Below are 16,134 nucleotides of genomic sequence, written 5' to 3'. Positions count from 1 at the left end.
TCCCCACTCCCACCCCCGAGTGCTCCTAACAAGAGCCGAGGGCCGTGCCCTGGGCGCGGGGACTGCGGGGACTGCGCGGACCCCAGACACGGAGCCCTTCTTCTGACACCGCTCAGAGAGCACAGAGTGGCCTGGTTCTTTTCGCCAAGACACCGGGAACAGCCCTGCCTGCCCAGCTGGACACTCCCCCCAGCCCCAGGGACAGGGCTGCTCTGCGTGGGGGTGTGCGGGGAACTGGGAACACTAGGACCCCAGCGAGGAGAAGCCACCAGGCCCTCATTCCTGCCCTCCGCCAGTCCCAGGGTGACCCTGGACAAGCCCCCGCCCCCCCACTCCCCGTCCCCTCCTCACCAGGCCTCGCTGGCCGGGAAGCACAGGGCACAGATGGCATGTCCCTCGGCTCAGTCCCCGGCTGGGGGGCCCCGGCCGGGGTCCCCACCTGTGTCTGCAGCGGCGCCCTCCCGGCACCCACGCTTCCCGCGGCCGGCGGCGTCCCCGTCCCGACGCGCTCACCAACCAGACTGCAGCAGTCCAGGGGAGAGGCCCGGAGCCCAGCGCCCCCCACAAGCCCTCAGCCCCCCCCAGTCCCACCCGCACCCCAGCCTCACTCACTGTGTACAGGCGGCGCCGCAGTCTGGCCAGGAGAGGGAAGGAGAGCTCTAGGCCAGGGAACCGCCGAGCTGCGGGCATCTCAGCGGAGCTGGACCCCCGGCCCAGGCGCTGGGGCTCTGGCCCAAGGGGGGGAGCAGGGGCTTTAGCTCCTGAGCTCAAGGTCCTGCCCAGCGGAAGCTGACCAGAGGTTAGCCCCAGGAGTCCCCCAGATCCCACACGGGGGTGCGGAGTGGGGCAGGAAACAGGGCGGGCCCCTTTCCTGGGCTGCACAGCTGTTTCCCCAGCTGGCTCGTCCGTCCAGCAGGAGCAGGTTAGCTCCTCTGGGCTGGCTGCGGCCCGGTCCTCGGTCCTCGTCCTGCTGCTCTGCGGGCTCTTCAGCGCAGTGGTCACAGCTCAGCCCTACTCCCTGGCTCCCCCCCCTGACCGCCCGCCCGCCCGCCCTCCTCCCTCCCTCCCCAGCTGAGCAGCTCTGACACTGGCTGAAAAAGGACCTTTCTGAATCACTGCCAAGAGGGTGGCGGGAATAGGGGGACTCTTCCTCCCAGCCACCCGCGCTGCCCCCTTGTCTCCCCATACACAAGGCCCCCTGTCTCTGGCTTCCACCCCAGCCCCCATAGCTGCAGACAACTCCTGGGATTTTAGGGTGGGGGCTATGGGAATCGAGCAGCACCGTACAAAGAGGGGTACAGACTCCCATATGGGCTTGTCTGGGGCCGTGGGGGCCAGAACACAGCCTGAGTTGGGGGCCTCAGCCCCAGTCAGTCATTCCTGGGCCCAGTAGGCAGACCCTTCAGAGACCCTCCCCCATCTCCAAGTCCCAGCCTTGGCTGGGCGTCTCCTGGCTCAGGCCCTAATGTGGCCCTGTTACCCTGGTGCCCGACGGAAATAGGAGGCCAGCAGCCTGCCAGAGTGGGACAGTCCGGCCAAGAGCGAGGGGGGTTGGGGGGGTGAGGAATCTCCACCCCCTCCCCTGGGGTTGCCTTGCACTGCCCGCAACATCCAGGGTGCCTCCTCCCCCAGACCAGCTGGCTAAGATCCAAAGCCCCCTCAAAACAAACAAATATGCCCCTACACTCTGCTGGGATGCCCCCACCCCAAAGCAATAGGGTTCCAGGCTATATAGGAGGTTTCTCGTATAGCACCCCCACCCACAGACAGCAGCCTCAGCTAAAGGAACTAGAGACACTCCATCAAGCCCCCATAAGCCCCCCATGTTCCTGCCGCTGACAAATGATCCCTCTGCCCCTCCTCAAGAGTGCCAGCTGCTCTTACACCGCCCTCACTGCAGCCCCCAGACACACCTGACAGCTGCAGGAAGTCCTCGCAGTCTCCCTCGGCAACCCCTCCCCCCTCCGCAGCCATGCCCGGGGAGCCCGTGTCTCCTACACTGCTCTCTTGTCCCTATCCAGCTGGCTACTGGCTCTGGGAACCCCAGCTGGCGGGGGTGGGGGGTGGGGGGGCAGGCAGCTGGGGGAGAGTTCGGGGAGCCAGCATCTTAGGCTCTCTTTCCAGGACCTCGGTTAGTACTCGAACTTCCTAGCAGAGAGGTGGTCGCCTGAAAGGTCAGCCGTTTCCTGCTCTGACCCCACGGCCCCCTGGCAGGGGGAGGGAGGGGGATGACACCCCCAGCCCGTGTCATCCACCGCCCAAAGCCTGTGGCGCCCGCCAGGTACTGCCTCCTGTTGGTCCAGTGAATCATGGTCTGAGGCTGGGGTCAGAGCTAATGGACAAGATGAAGTCAGGCTGAGGTCACCCTGGAAGTGACTCTTCCCCCAAACGCCGCCAGACAATGCCCATGGCTCAGGGAAACCTACTGCCTATTTACCACCAGGCCCCACCCTCGAAGGAGCCCCAGGGACTCTAGGGAACAATTTAAGGAAAAATTACTTCCTCTGCTGTAAGACGGGGGCTGCTGGATCAGAATGGCCAGATTAAAAATTCTGGATGCCCCCAAAAGACGAGCCCCAAGTCCATCAAAACCCTATGCCGGACTCTTCCCCTAAGAGTCGCATAGAAGCAGGCCTCAGCAGCTTGCTCAGCAATCCAGGAAAAGCAAAGCCGGGTCAGAGGTGGGAGCTCAGGCCAGTTCCAGGACCCCTTCTGCTCGCCCTAGAAAACAGCCTCCACCTTTTCTGCCCCCCTTTGCCCTGTCAGCGGCCGCCCTCTGCTGACCAAGAGAGAAAGTGCTCGATCTCCAAGAAGGGAAGCGGCCCCATGAATGCAGGGATTTTTCTTTAAAGCAAACAAGGACATTTAGGTTAATGTGCACATTCTCAAGTGAGCAAGAACGCCGGGAGGCCGAGGCGGCAGCGCCCCTAAAACAGCAAAGCAAATCCTGGCGCTACTCCTGGGGGCTCCCGCGGAGGGCTGCAGTGTAAGTGGGTCCCAGGGAACCCAGGGAACCCAGGGTCACCGAGGCAGGTGGCACCGCTGACTGGCGGCGCACCCTGCACACGCACACACAAGCAGCCCTCCGCCCCCTTATCCCCCCGGGTCTGCCCGGGGCCCAGGGGCGGGCACCCCTCACCCCGGGAGGCCTGGGGCTCTGCGGGCTGGGCCTGTGCTCCTGGGCAGGTGATGGGTGTGGGGCCCGGGCGCCTGCCCCCCCCAGCTCCTCCCGTTACCTGCGGGCCCTCCTCACCCCCAGCAGGCGCTGCTGTGCGGATCTCGCCCCCGGGGCACCCCCCCCCCCCCCCCCCCCCCCCCCCCCCCCCCCCGCCTCGGCCTGGCAGGGGCAGGGGCAGGGCCCTCCCGCGCCCCCTCCCGCGCCCCGCGGCGTCACCGCCCTGCGTCCTGGGAGGCCGGGCCTCCAGCATCCTGCGGGGGAGGGGGAGGCAGGGGCTGCTGGGCGCCCCCCCAGGGCCAGCCCGGGGGTCCCCGGGGCCTGCGCCGAGGATGGGGTCCCCCGGGGCCGCCCCTCCCGCCCGCTGACCCCCGGGGGAGGCCCGGGCCGCAGCACCTCCACGACCGCGGGGCCAGGGCTCCCCTCGGCCCCCGGGCCACCCCCTGGACCCCCACCGCCCCCAGTTAGGCCCCGGACTCAGCAGGGCCCCCTGGTCCCGGCGGAGGTCCACGGAGATGGCCTAAGACGCACCGCATCCATCCCGCCTGGGCCGAGACCCCTCCCCACCCCGCGGGGCCTGGCGCCCCTGCCCCCACCCGCCCCACCCGGCCCACCTGCCCGCACCTGGCCGGCCTCCGCTCCGCTCGGCAGCGAGCCCGCGCCCCCCGCCGGCCGCCCACCTGCCGGGCTCCCCGCGGCTCGCCCCGCCCTCCTCGGCCCGGGAACAGGCCCCGCCCCGCGCGGAAGCCCCGCCCCCCGCAGCCCTAGCCCCGCCCCCGGCGCGGAAGCCCCGCCCCACAGCCCTAGCCACGCCCCCGGCGCCCCAGCCCGACCTCGACAGCGGCCTCCCCCGCATCCCCAGGGCTGCCCGGGCTGGGTGCCGGGGGCTCAGGGCGGGGCTGACCTGCTCCCGGGGGAGGTGCCCCAACACGTGCCCACGCGGGGCCCTGCGCGCAGCTCCGGCGAGGAAGCCCCACCGCAGGGGCTCCTCGTCTCCTCCGGCCCCGAGGGCCCCACGGGGCCCCCCACACCCGCTCATTCTGCTGGCATCTGAAGCATCCTCGGACTCCTTAGTACCAGGTATTTAGGGCTGAGCTCAGGGAACCCTCCCCTTCCGGGGCTGAGGCAGAGGAGGACAGAGATGCTGCGGGGACACCTGCCCTCCCACCATCCCCCCCAAAACTCAACCTCAAGACGGAGGAAGGAGCCCCCAGGAGGCTATAGGTGAGTTTCTCTAAGGCTCACGCTCCTCACGGGCTCCTTCTCCATCCTGAAGCATGCTGGGGGGGGGGGGGCTGACCCCCGGGGAGCAGGGGGGGCGGGGAGGGGGCTGACCCTGCCAGGCAGGGCATCTATTCCCGGCAGAAGTTCCTGGGCATCTTACCGCAGCTAGAGCAGAAACTAGTTTTGTGGGAGGCTGCAAGAACCCAGAGTCAGGAGGCTATACTAACCCTAAGTTAGAGGGGAAAAAAGCTGGAAATATCAGGCCCATCCATTCTTCCCCTGGCTGGATGGAGGGTGTGATCCAGACCATTCCTCCCTCCCGCTTTCCTCTTCCCTCCCCCACCCATAACCCCCCTGCTTCCTAATGCCATCCTGCTGTAAGATAGCTGCAGGATCCAGACTGCCTGTGGGATTCGGAGGGAACCTGCCCTCCATGTGTACCCCTCTGGTCTAGAACAACCCCCATCTCTACAGGGAGCTGGGAGTGGCCAGGAACCAGCTCCTCTCGGCTTTCCACTCCCCTCCCCCAGCCTCTCCAGCAGCATCAGTGAAGTGACAAATCCACACTGAGGAGCAGACATGACATGTAATTTCCGGCCAAGAGATTTTTCCAAAACAATCTACCGTATTCTTGGGAGTATATGCCAACCTCACCTCCAAGCCTGCCCCCTCCTATGCAGCCCCCTCCCATCCCTGCCATCCCCTCTTTGTAAGCCCTGGAGGGAAAACAACACACTGTGGAAGGGGTGGGGGGGGGCTTAAAGTTCCTCCCCCGGCCACAGGATTATCCTGCCTCCACATGCCAGCCCTGCCAAGCCCACACAGCCTCAACTCACCCCTCTGTACGCCGGCCCCAAGCTTCTGGACCGAAGCCAGGCTGGTTCCCCTTGGGACCTCATCGCAGAGGGAACTGCACCAGGTAACCCCACGCCTTCAGGTCAGTCCAGGTCTGACATCACACTGGTCTGGGGAGGAGGCTGGCCTGAGGCCAACAGAGACAGGGGTGATTCAGACGTGCAGCATGGCTGTCCACACCCTCTCCATCTCCAGGACACAGGGGCCCAACCCCTTCCAGGAGTTGGGCAACCTGCAGTTCTGAGGAGAGGCAAAGCTGAGGCGGACTGGCTCAGTGGTGCCAGGCCCACAGGCCCCAAGTCCAGCCCCGCAGCCTCTTCTCCCTTTGCCCTAACTGCGGATATTTTCCGAAGACTTCTAACTCTCCCTTCTCTTCCCAGTGGATGCTCTGCCGAGTGTCCCTTCCTCTCCTCGCAGGGCTCCAATTATCACGTGCCGACTGTCTCCATCTCTGACCTCCTGAAGCTCTAGGCCCACATTTGCAGACATTTCCAGGACAGTTCCACCAGGAGGATGCATGGGTACCACAAATTCTGTTATATCCAAACTGAGCTTGTCATCATCCCCTTAAAGCTAGCTCACACAGGCTCCTAGATCCTGACCGAAAATATCACAAGCCAACACGGGCCACCCAGGCTAGAAACCTCACCCCAGGGCCTCCCCCCAACTTCCTACCTTCCCCAGTGGGCAGGCCACAAAATCTTGTTTCTGCCTCATCATTCCTCCCATCTATACCAATGGGATCAAGAATCAGACAGATGTAAAGTCTTAAAAAAAAAAGAAAAAAGAAAAGAAAAGAAACGAGGGGATGCCTGGGTGGCTCAGCAGATGAGTCTCTGCCTTCAGCTCAGGGCATGACCCTGGGGTCCCAGGATCAAGTCCCACTTCGGGCTCCCCACAGGGAGCCTGCTTCTCCCTCTCTGTGTCTCTGCCTCTCTCTGTGTCTCTCATGAGTAAATAAATATAATCTTAACACCAAAAAAAAGAATCAGACAGACCTGAGCTGAAATCTTGGCTTTGACACTTCCTAGTTGGGCAACTTTTGGGCAAATAACCTAACTTCTATGACACAATTTCCTTATCTGTAAAATGGGAATAAACAGCACCTCCTTCACAGAGTGCAGATTCAATGAGATCATGAACGGCACTTAGCACAGCACCCGGCCCACAGGCCCCTGTTGCTATTATTGTATCCGAAGTCGCTCCCCTGCTTATATCCTGTAACTCCTCAATAAGCCAAATACAAGGCCCTTCAGGACCCACTCCTTGCCTATTTGTCCACCTCCACACCTTATCATTTTCTTCAAATGTCTCCATGTTCCAACCAAATCAGATACTTGCCCTTCCCTAAATATACTCCCTTCTTTAGTTTTAATGTCTCTGAGCGATCCCCTTTGTGATGGTCCTTCTTTTGTTCTACATGATGAAAACTCTACACATTCCTCAAGACCCATGTCATGTCCTCTGTAAACTGCCATTTCCTACTCCTAAATGGTTATTTTTGACATGCTTCCCATGTTATTGTTAAAATAATATTTGAAAACAGGAATGGTATAAAACATAATACAGCTAATCCTTGGGTTTGAATAGTACAGGTCCACTTATACATGGATTTTTTTCAGTAAACACTGTATGGTACTGGAAATGTATTTTCTTTTCTCCAGTTTAGAGTTGTAAGACTACAGTATATAATACATATAACATATAAAATATGTGATTTTATATGTGCTAAGTGATTGCACATATTTATGTTAAGTTGGTTAAGTTTTCCAGTCAATAGAGGCCATCAGTAGTTAAGTTTTGGGGGAGTCAAAAGTTATATGCAGATTTTTCAACTGTGCGAGAAGGGTCAGCACCTATAACCCCAATGTTGTTCAAGAGTCAGCTACAGGGGTGCTGGGTGGCTCAGTCAGTTAAGCATCTGCCTTCGACTCAGGTCATGATCCCAGGGTCCTGCGATCGAGCATGTTGGGCTCTCTGCTCAGTGAGGAGCCTGCTTCTCCCTCTCCCTCTGCCCTTTCCCCCTGCTTGTTCTCTCTCAGATAAATAAATAAAAATATTTTTGAAAAAGAGTCAACTATAGGGGCACCTGGTGGCTCAGTCAGTTAAGCATCAGCCTTCAGCTCAGGTTGATTGTATCCCAGGGTCCGGGGATCAAGCCCTGAATCGGGCTCTCTGCTCAGTGGAGAGCCTGCTTCTCCCTGTCCCTCTGCCATTCCCCCTGCTTGTGCTCACTGGCTCTCACTATCTGTCAAATAAGTAAATAAAATCTTAAAAAAAAAAAAAAAGTCAACTACAGTATAGTGTATGTGGAAAATAGCCAAATGAATTTTTTTTTTTAAGATTTTATTTATTTATCCATGATAGACACACAGAGAGAAAGAGAGGCAGAGACACAGGCAGAGGGAGAAGCAGGCTCCATGCCGGGAGCCCGATGTGGGACTCGATCCCGGGTCTCCAGGATCGCGCCCTGGGCCAATGGCAGGCACTAAACCGCTGAGCCACCCAGGGATCCCAGCCAAATGAATTTAAAAATTAATTATCCACCACGATCTGATCCATAAAGGGTCACTATTCTTACAACAATCCGTATTAATATAGAATTCTACGGAGAGAGAGTTCTATATGCAAACCTCTACTGTGGTTTGTATCTTGTAACTGTCTGTTTTTATCTGCCAGTTTGAAGCCAGAAGCTGGCAAGGTAGTTGGTCAAGAGAGTCTGCTAACAGGACTTCAAACCCATCAGACGGACACTGGAGAGAGGAGGGCGCCTTACTCCCAGCAGACACCAGGAATAAGCTCACTGCCCCCTGCCTCCACCCGCCCGGGCTTTGCTCCCCCCAGCATTTCTAATCCAGAAAGCAAGCACCTTTGTGGAAAGAGGGGCTGCCAATCTCATTACAGCCACTCCTGTCCCAGAGCCACTAAGCTACTTTGTCCCCACAAAGCCGTTTCAGCACCCGGGAGGACACGGCCAGTCCCTGAGACCGACGGAGCCCCGGGGCCGGCTTCTGCAGAGGCTGCGTCTCACTGGACCCCGCTGGAGGGCTGGAGGACAGACACCACAGCTCTGATGCGAAGCAAGTCCCAGTCCCAGTTGTCAGGCATCCCAGCCTCACCAAGGGGCGTGAGGGAGGGCCGGGCACAGAAGCAGGGGACCAGGTCAGATATGGACCTGCCACGCCTCATCTTCTTCGACTCCAGCGGAGGAGGAGGTGTGACTTCAGAGGACAGAGGCAAGAATCTGACGAAACACTACACAGACCCACGCTGACTCCACACCGCCCCACATGCACCAAGCTGGGCCTGAAAATATTCTGTTGCCGTTTCATGATCCAGCAGCTCAAGACCGGCATGCCAACCCTGACACCCAGAGACAGGACGCCGAGAGCCCCAACACGTTCCCGGGCACTCCTCCCACCAACAACACACCACTCGTGTGTGGCAGAGGATGAGTTCCAGCAGCTGTCTGGGTTTTGTGCACACGCACACCAGGCATGCCTTGGTGCCAGGCCTGGGATGCAGGGCACTGCGGAGAGCTGCCTCTTGCCAATCCTCTGGCCCAGGCATCATCACAGCACTGGGTGATGCAGAGCCTCCCGGGAAGGGAGGAAGGAGGCAGCCCAGCTCCCCCACCAGCCACTGGTCTCCTGCCTGCTGGCTCAGGCCTCACCCCACCCCCACCCCTTCAGCAAGAACCTAGAGCTGAAGGGGCCTATTGTTGAGGCTGGCGGTGGGGTGGGGAGAGAAGCCAGAGCTGTGACTGGCGGAGCACTGACTCTGCAAGAGGGACTGCTCATCCCCTCTAGACCACGTCTACACCAGACCCCAGGAGCTAGCAACTCCCGCGGCAGGGCAGGCTGCAGGGCCCAGCAGAGGAAGGGTCTGAAACTGGAGTGAAAGAAATGTTGTCCACTCGCCACCCACTATATCCTGCCCATCCATTTTAGCAATAAAGAAACTGAAACCCTAAAAGGGGAAGGGACTTGCCTGGCGCAACCCACTTACAGAGCTCCTGTCCGGCACTGGAGGCTACCGACAGCTCAGAGGGGCGGTGATCCGCTTCTAGCCAGAGCGGGCAGCCGCGCCAAGGTCAGGGACGAGCAAAAGGTAAGGGGCCAGAGAGCAGGCATAGCACATGGGCCACAAGCAGAGACAGGAAGGACCCAGGGCTCTCACGCCCAGCCGCAGCCCTCGGCTCCGGGGCTCCCAGAAGGCCCCGCTGCTGAAGGAAGAGACCAGGCCAAAACTCGCGCCAACCCCGTCCCCAGTCACTCACCACGTACCTACGATGTGCTCCCCCTGTGCTGCGGTTCTAGGGACATAGAAGGGAGAACTTATAGTCTGGGTCCTCAAGAAGACACTATGGGCAGGTTCTTTTTTTTTTCTTTCTTTTTTTTTTTCTTTTTTTAGTAGAAAGCAACGGGTTTTTAAAAATTCATTCATTGGTTCATTTTTAGTGAGCTCTACACCCAATATGGGGCTCAGACTCAAGACCTCAAGATCAAGCATCACATGCTCTACTGACTGAGCCAGCCGGGTTCTTTAAAAGCTTTATTAGGGCGGGGAGGAGAGGGAGACGGGGGAGGTGCCTGGGCAGCTCAGTGGGTTAAGCATCAGACTCTTGATCTCAGCTCAGGTCTTGATCTCAGGGTCATGGGTTCAAGCCCTGAGATGGGCTCCACGCTAGGTGTGGAGCCTACTTCAAAAAAAAAAAAAAAGCTTGGGATGCCTGGGTGGCTCAGCAGTTGAGTGTCTGCCTTTGGCTCAGGTCCTGGAGTCCCCAGGAGTCCTCTGGTGATCCTGGAGTCCCGGGATCGAGTCCCACATTGGGCTCCCTGCATGGAGCCTGCTTCTCCCTCTGCCTACGTCTCTGTCTCTGTGTGTGTCTCTCATGAATAAATTTTTTAAAAATCTTTTAAAAAATAAATAAAAATAAATAAATATAACAGCTTTATCTTCATTGACTGATTAAAAACCTCCCCTTACTATCCCGCATTATCCCCGTTTAACAGGTGAGAAAACTGAAGTTTGGAAAGGTGACCAGGGTCCTGCAGAGAGTAAGACAGAAAGCCAGGGCTCAGCCCGCATACAATTGCACATTGAATTTCTTGGCTCATATATGCAGGTCCACGGAGGGCAGAGCTGGGGTCTTATCATTAAATACATACTGAATGACTTCAGGGATTCTGTGAGGAAGTTTAAAGAAAGGATAGAGGTTCCCGGAAAAGACAGCAGATTGCACACACACATACACAGTTCCACTCCTTCCCGAAACTCCACCAAACTACAATATTAAAAAGAAAAAAAAAATTAAGAGAAATTTTTTGTTTTGTTTTTAAAAGATTTTTATTTATTGATTCATTCATTCATTCATTCATTCATTCATGAGAGACAGAGAGAGAGAGCGAGCTGTAGAGGCCCACGCAGAGGGAGGAGGCTCCATGCAGGGAGCCCGACGTGGGACTCTGGGATCACACCCTGAGTCAAAGGCAAACGCTCACACGCTGAGCCACCCAGGCGTTCTGAAGAGAAATTTTTTGAATGGCAGAAGTCTCTAGGATGGGAAGAAGAACTACAACAAAACTTTGGAAGTTGGAAAGCAGATGGGCCAGTGACAAGAAGGAGCAGACCTGAGAAAAATCATGAACTCCCAAGGGGAGAAGCAGCTGGCTGACCCCAGAGAATCCTCAAATGGCCTGGGAAATGGAAGCCCCAAAAATCTATACAAGAAGTGGTGGCAGAGGGCAGCCCCGGTGGCGCAGCGGTTTAGCGCCGCCTGCAGCCCAGGGCGTGATCCTGGAGACCCTGGATGGAGTCCCACATTGGGCTCTCTGCGTGGAGCCTGCTTGTCCCTCTGCCTGTGTTTCTGCCTCTCTCTCTCTGTCTCTATGAATAAATAAATAAAATCTTTAAAAAAAAAAAAAAAAGAAGTGGTGGCAGAGAAGTGCTAAAAATATAGAGTATTACTTAAAAGCTATTTAAGAAGCCATAAGACCCCCTTAGACTCCTTCCCTATTGGGTGGCTATCCCTCTACCACCCTGCAAAAGCCAGGGATTTCCCTAGAAGGGATAAATGGGACCTCTCAACTGGACTGTGGGTTTGGTGGAGAATGGGGGGCAGGGAATGCTGGGGGAGGAGGGAGGTGTGTGCTCTATCCTGAACAAAGAAAGCACACCTAGATGTTGACATCCCAATTCCCTTCTCTACTTGCTCCTGGAACATGAAGCCAAGCTTCCACCTCTTGGTAGGAGATAAGACTATCTTGTCTGATGACTCTGACCAGGCCAAGAAAGATATAAAGATACCGACACCAGGAGTTCCCAACAAATGGCCCATCCCAGGTCACCACACAAAGAAGCTCCATCACAAGTCTATCCAGTACTGTAGTTTCTTACCCTTTGGCTGCAAACAGATAACACAAAATTACCAGACACCCAAGGCAAGCCTCTAACATGGAAGAGAGAATGCAAAATACGAAGAAAAAAGCAACCAAGGGGAAACCGACTATGAGGGAAACTTAAGACAAAAAATACTCATTAATATATACTCAGAGAGATAAGATTTTGTATCCACAAAATAAGCACAAGACATTATTAGGGAGAAAGATCACAAACACAGTAGGTGACAGACAAAATTCAACAGACCCATCCCCACCCCACCCAGCAGAGTCTGGCCCACAGCAGGTCTCATTCATAAATATGTTAATGGGTAGATGAGGTAGTGATTCTCAAGCTTTAATGCACATACAGATCACCTGGGATCTTGTTAAATTGCAGATTCAGATTTCACGGACATGGGGTAGGGCCTAAGATTCTCCATTTCTAACAAGCTCCCAAGTGACACGTGTTGGTCCCATAGACCTTTATAAAGCAAGGACCTTCAGGAGGTGCCCTGTGCACTGGCGACACATTAAAATCCCTCGGAGCTAGGGGAGTGTCAACGTGTAGGCCCCACCTGCTGAGGTTCTAATCAACTTGGCGGAGGTGAGACTGACAGGTCGGATCTTTAAAGCCTCTTCAGATGAATCCAGACTGGAGTTGAGAACCACTGCTCTGGAGAAAGCCTGGAATCATGCCAATCACTTGGCCAAAACAGTCCTGTTCTCACATATTCTCTCCCATTGTTGACAGTGACCCCTTTGCAGAAGGCCCTTCTCATCATGAACATCAGTCTCTGGGACTACTTACACTCACGATGCCTCTCAATTCTAAGTCCCAGTAATGTCAGTGGATGGAGAAATCATTCCACTGAATTCCCAAGAAATTCATTCTGAGAATATTCTCCTTATTAGATGCTCACACTTATCTCAACCTTCCTAATTTCTTTTTTACTCCAGACCTTAAAACTATCAGGTTAAGCCCTTTTAGGGAGGAGTTTTTTGGGGTTTTTCATTTGTTTTAGTGAAATGTGGGTATTTCCCTATCAAAAGTCCTAATTCATTTTCCCAATGTTTCTATTACTAAAGCTGAATTTAGGAGTTTTGTGTCTATTTCATCCTTGCCACACATGGGACACAAAATCACATCAATAGAGAGGTGCCTGGGTGGCTCATTCGGCTAAGCAACTGCCTTTGGATCAGGGTCATGATCTCAGGGTCCTGAGTTTGAGCCCCAAATTTGGGTTCCCTGCTCAGCCAGAAGCCTGCTTCTCCCTCTCTCTCTCTCTCTCTCTCCTGCTCCACTCTCCCTGCTTGTGCTCTCTTTCTGTCAAATAAAGAAACAAAATCTTTAAAAATAAAATAATATTGGGCAGCCCGGGTGGCTCAGTGGTTTAGCGCCGCCTTCAGCCCAGGGCGTGATCCTGGAGTCCCAAGATGGAGTCCCACATCAGGCTCCCTGCATGGAGCCTGCTTCTCCCTCTGCCTGTGTCTCTGCCTCTCTGCCCGTCCCCTTTGTCTCTCATGAATAAATTAAAATAATAATAATAATAATAATAATAATATCATTAGAAATTTACTGCTATCAAAATTGCTAAAATTACAATAGAAGGGATGGAGCATAAAGTCCAAAATAAAGAGCAAAAGACAAAAGATGGCAAACAGGAGAGAAAAAAAAAGAAAAGAAAACCAGATGATCAGTGGAAGAAGGTCCAATATCTAAACAAAAGGAGCTTGGGGGCGGGGGGAATGAGGGAGGAAAAAGACCAAAATAATACGAGAAAACTTCCCAGACCTGAACTACAAGTTTCCTAACTAAAAGGGTTCACTGAGCATACAGCACAATATAAAAACAGACCCACAGTGAGCCAAATAATTAGGAAATCACTAGGAAACAGAATACTGGAGAGAAAGAAAAGATCTTACACACTCCAGAGCAAGGTAGAGGGTACCGCACAGGTCCCACACAGGATATGGAGTGACTTCAGGCTTCAGTGTTAACTCTAGAACCTAAAAGCAATAGCTTCAAGATGCCAAAGGAAAGCAATTTCCAACCTAGATCTTTATATTCAGCTGATTATCAGGCTGGCAAGGTCTCCAAATAATCTCCCATCCATACGCCCTTCACTCTCAGGAAGCTACTAAAGGACAGGCTCTACCAAAACAAAAAAGTAAACCAAAAAAGGGGAAGACATGCACACAGGAGATCCAACACAGAAGAGCAGTGAAGGAGATGCTCAAAATGCTGAAAGGAGGTGCCGAGAGGACAGCCAAGCATCTGTGATAGAAAGCAACCAGACCATGTTGCTGCAGGGCACGAGGCTCTGAAGGAGACTTCTTCAGAAAAATACGTTTGATAGAACACCTAATGGAATTGACATCTTGAGAAATGTAGACAGCTACTGGAATTTGGCTAATTGAAAGATGTGCAGAAAACTAAGCAAACAAAAGCAACTCCAGGGAGAACAAAAAGTTGTGCAGGACAAGAAAAGTCATTACAGTTTACTACACCATAACAATGTAAACATAGAGAGTAGACAGAAAGGAAAATGAGACACTTCTAGAGTGGACAGACTGAAAAATCAGAAGGGTGGCAATGAGGGAAATAAACTCAAATTCTCATCTTTGGCCGAGATGGAATAACGAGGATCAGATTTACTCTCCTGACTCCAACAACAACAACAGAAAATGGACAAAATATACAAAATGGTTTTGAAGACACAAGATATCAGGGAACAAAAGACAGTGACACCTATCACAAGAAGTCAGCCCTATGGTTGAGTTTCCAAGCTACAGCACAGAAAAGGGAACCAGTCACACCCCAGAAGACTCCACAAATTGAGGAGATAGAGCCGAGAGTCTGGGGAGTCTCAAGGGGGCAGAGTTCACAGAACTGAGCATCAGAGAAAAGAGTACCACAGTCTGTAAAGGGACTCCTCAAGTTTTCTTTTTTTTTTTTCAAGTATTTAACTAAACAGTAATCATCAAGTGAATGTGCAGAAATTACCCAAGGCTGGGGAAAATAACTATCCGGATTAGCAGTAACAATGCCTGGTGCTCACAGGGCTGAGAAAAATGCCTGTTTCCACCAGTCAAATGGGAAAAGCCTGGCATTGGCTAGAATTCAGAGATGGGTCTTGCTTCGGCAGGAGAATTAGTAGCCCTACATTGAGCATAGTTCTGGTACTACCTAACAAGTCTTAAAAACAAAGCCTAAGGGATCCCTGGGTGGCGCAGTGGTTTGGCGCCTGCCTTTGGCCCAGGGCGTGATCCTGGAGACCCAGGATCGAATCCCACATCAGGCTCCTGTGTCTCTGCCTCTCTCTCTTTCTCTCTGTGTGTGTGACTATCATAAATAAATAAAAATTAAAAAAAAAAAAAAACAAAGCCTAAGATAATGAAACTGTTTCCAACTCACGGCATCCTAGAATAAAGCTCAGAAATAGTTACAGAAATACAAAAAGCACCTAGCAAAAAAAATCAGGTAAAATTTACACTGTCTGGCATCCACTAAAAAATTATTAAGCATGCAAAAAAGCCAGGAACTGTGACCCATAATGAGGAGATAAAGCAATTAATCAAAACCAACCTAGACCTGACACAAATGTCAGAATTAGCAGACAAGGACATTTAAATAATTAAACATTTAAAAATCACTAAAATTATTACTATAAAACTGTATTACTATTAAAAAATAGGTGTGTCTGTATATATGTTTTTTTTTCTTTTTTAAAGTTGGCTCCATGCCCAGTGGGGAATCCAATGCAGGGCTTAAATTCATAACCCAGAGATCAAGACCTGAGCTGAGATCAAGAGTCCAATGCTTAACTGACTAAGTCACCCAGGCGCACCTAAAAATATACTTTTAAAAAGAGTGTAATTGGGACGTCAGGGTGGCCCAGCAGTGGAGCGCCTGCTTTTGATTCAGGGAGTGATCCTAGGGATCCCAGAGTTCCAGCATCGAGTCCCACATCGGGCTCCCTGCGGGAAGCCTTCTTCTCCCTCTGCCTGTGTCTCTGCCCTCCCCCCCCTGTGTCTATCATGAATAAATAAATAAATTTTTTAAAAAAAGAAATGAAGCACTAGAAATAACTATATGAGTAAATAGTTAAGATGTTTTTATTATTTAGATTTTTTTTAAAGATTTTATTTATTTTTGCATGAGAGACATAGAGAGAGAGAGAGAGGCAGAGACACAGGCAGAGGGAGAAGCAGGTTCCATGCAGGGAGCCCGACGTGGGACTCGATCCCGGGCCTCCAGGATCAGGCCCTGGGCTGAAGGCGGCGCTAAACCACTGAGCCACCAGGCTGCCCTATTTAGATTATTTTAAAAGATAAATTGACTGTTTAAACAACAACAAAAAAAAGATCAGTAGAGTGTAGGTTTACAACACGTATAAGAGTAATTTTTGACAAGAATAGCAAAAACAGTGAAGAGAAATAAAAATATAGGTTTTTATACCATTACCTATTTATACTACTATTACTATTAAAGGATAG

General features: G+C 53.3%; 1 protein-coding gene across 20 annotated transcripts in view; it reads right to left on the bottom strand.

The window, feature by feature from the left end:
• Positions 1-16,134, bottom strand: part of TNK2 (tyrosine kinase non receptor 2) — a 43,251-nt gene that overhangs the window by 21,792 nt on the left and 5,325 nt on the right. For 2 of the 20 annotated variants that reach the window (XM_041754230.1, XM_041754252.1), the window contains exon 1: positions 613-1,786. The exons of 13 other annotated variants lie outside the window; for them this stretch is intronic. In XM_041754230.1, the coding sequence (XP_041610164.1) occupies positions 613-690 (78 nt within the window). In that variant the 5' untranslated portion in view covers positions 691-1,786. Of the gene's footprint in view, positions 1-612; positions 1,797-3,799; positions 3,880-5,235; positions 5,382-16,134 lie in introns of those variants that run through there. 5 more of the 20 variants (XM_041754152.1, XM_041754162.1, XM_041754143.1 and 2 more) reach the window with 5 other exon arrangements.

Source organism: Vulpes lagopus, chromosome 1 (genome assembly GCF_018345385.1).
Source record: "Vulpes lagopus strain Blue_001 chromosome 1, ASM1834538v1, whole genome shotgun sequence".
NCBI lineage: Eukaryota > Metazoa > Chordata > Mammalia > Carnivora > Canidae > Vulpes > Vulpes lagopus.
Note: the sequence above shows the minus strand (reverse complement) of the source record. Positions and strands in the feature narration are given on the sequence as shown.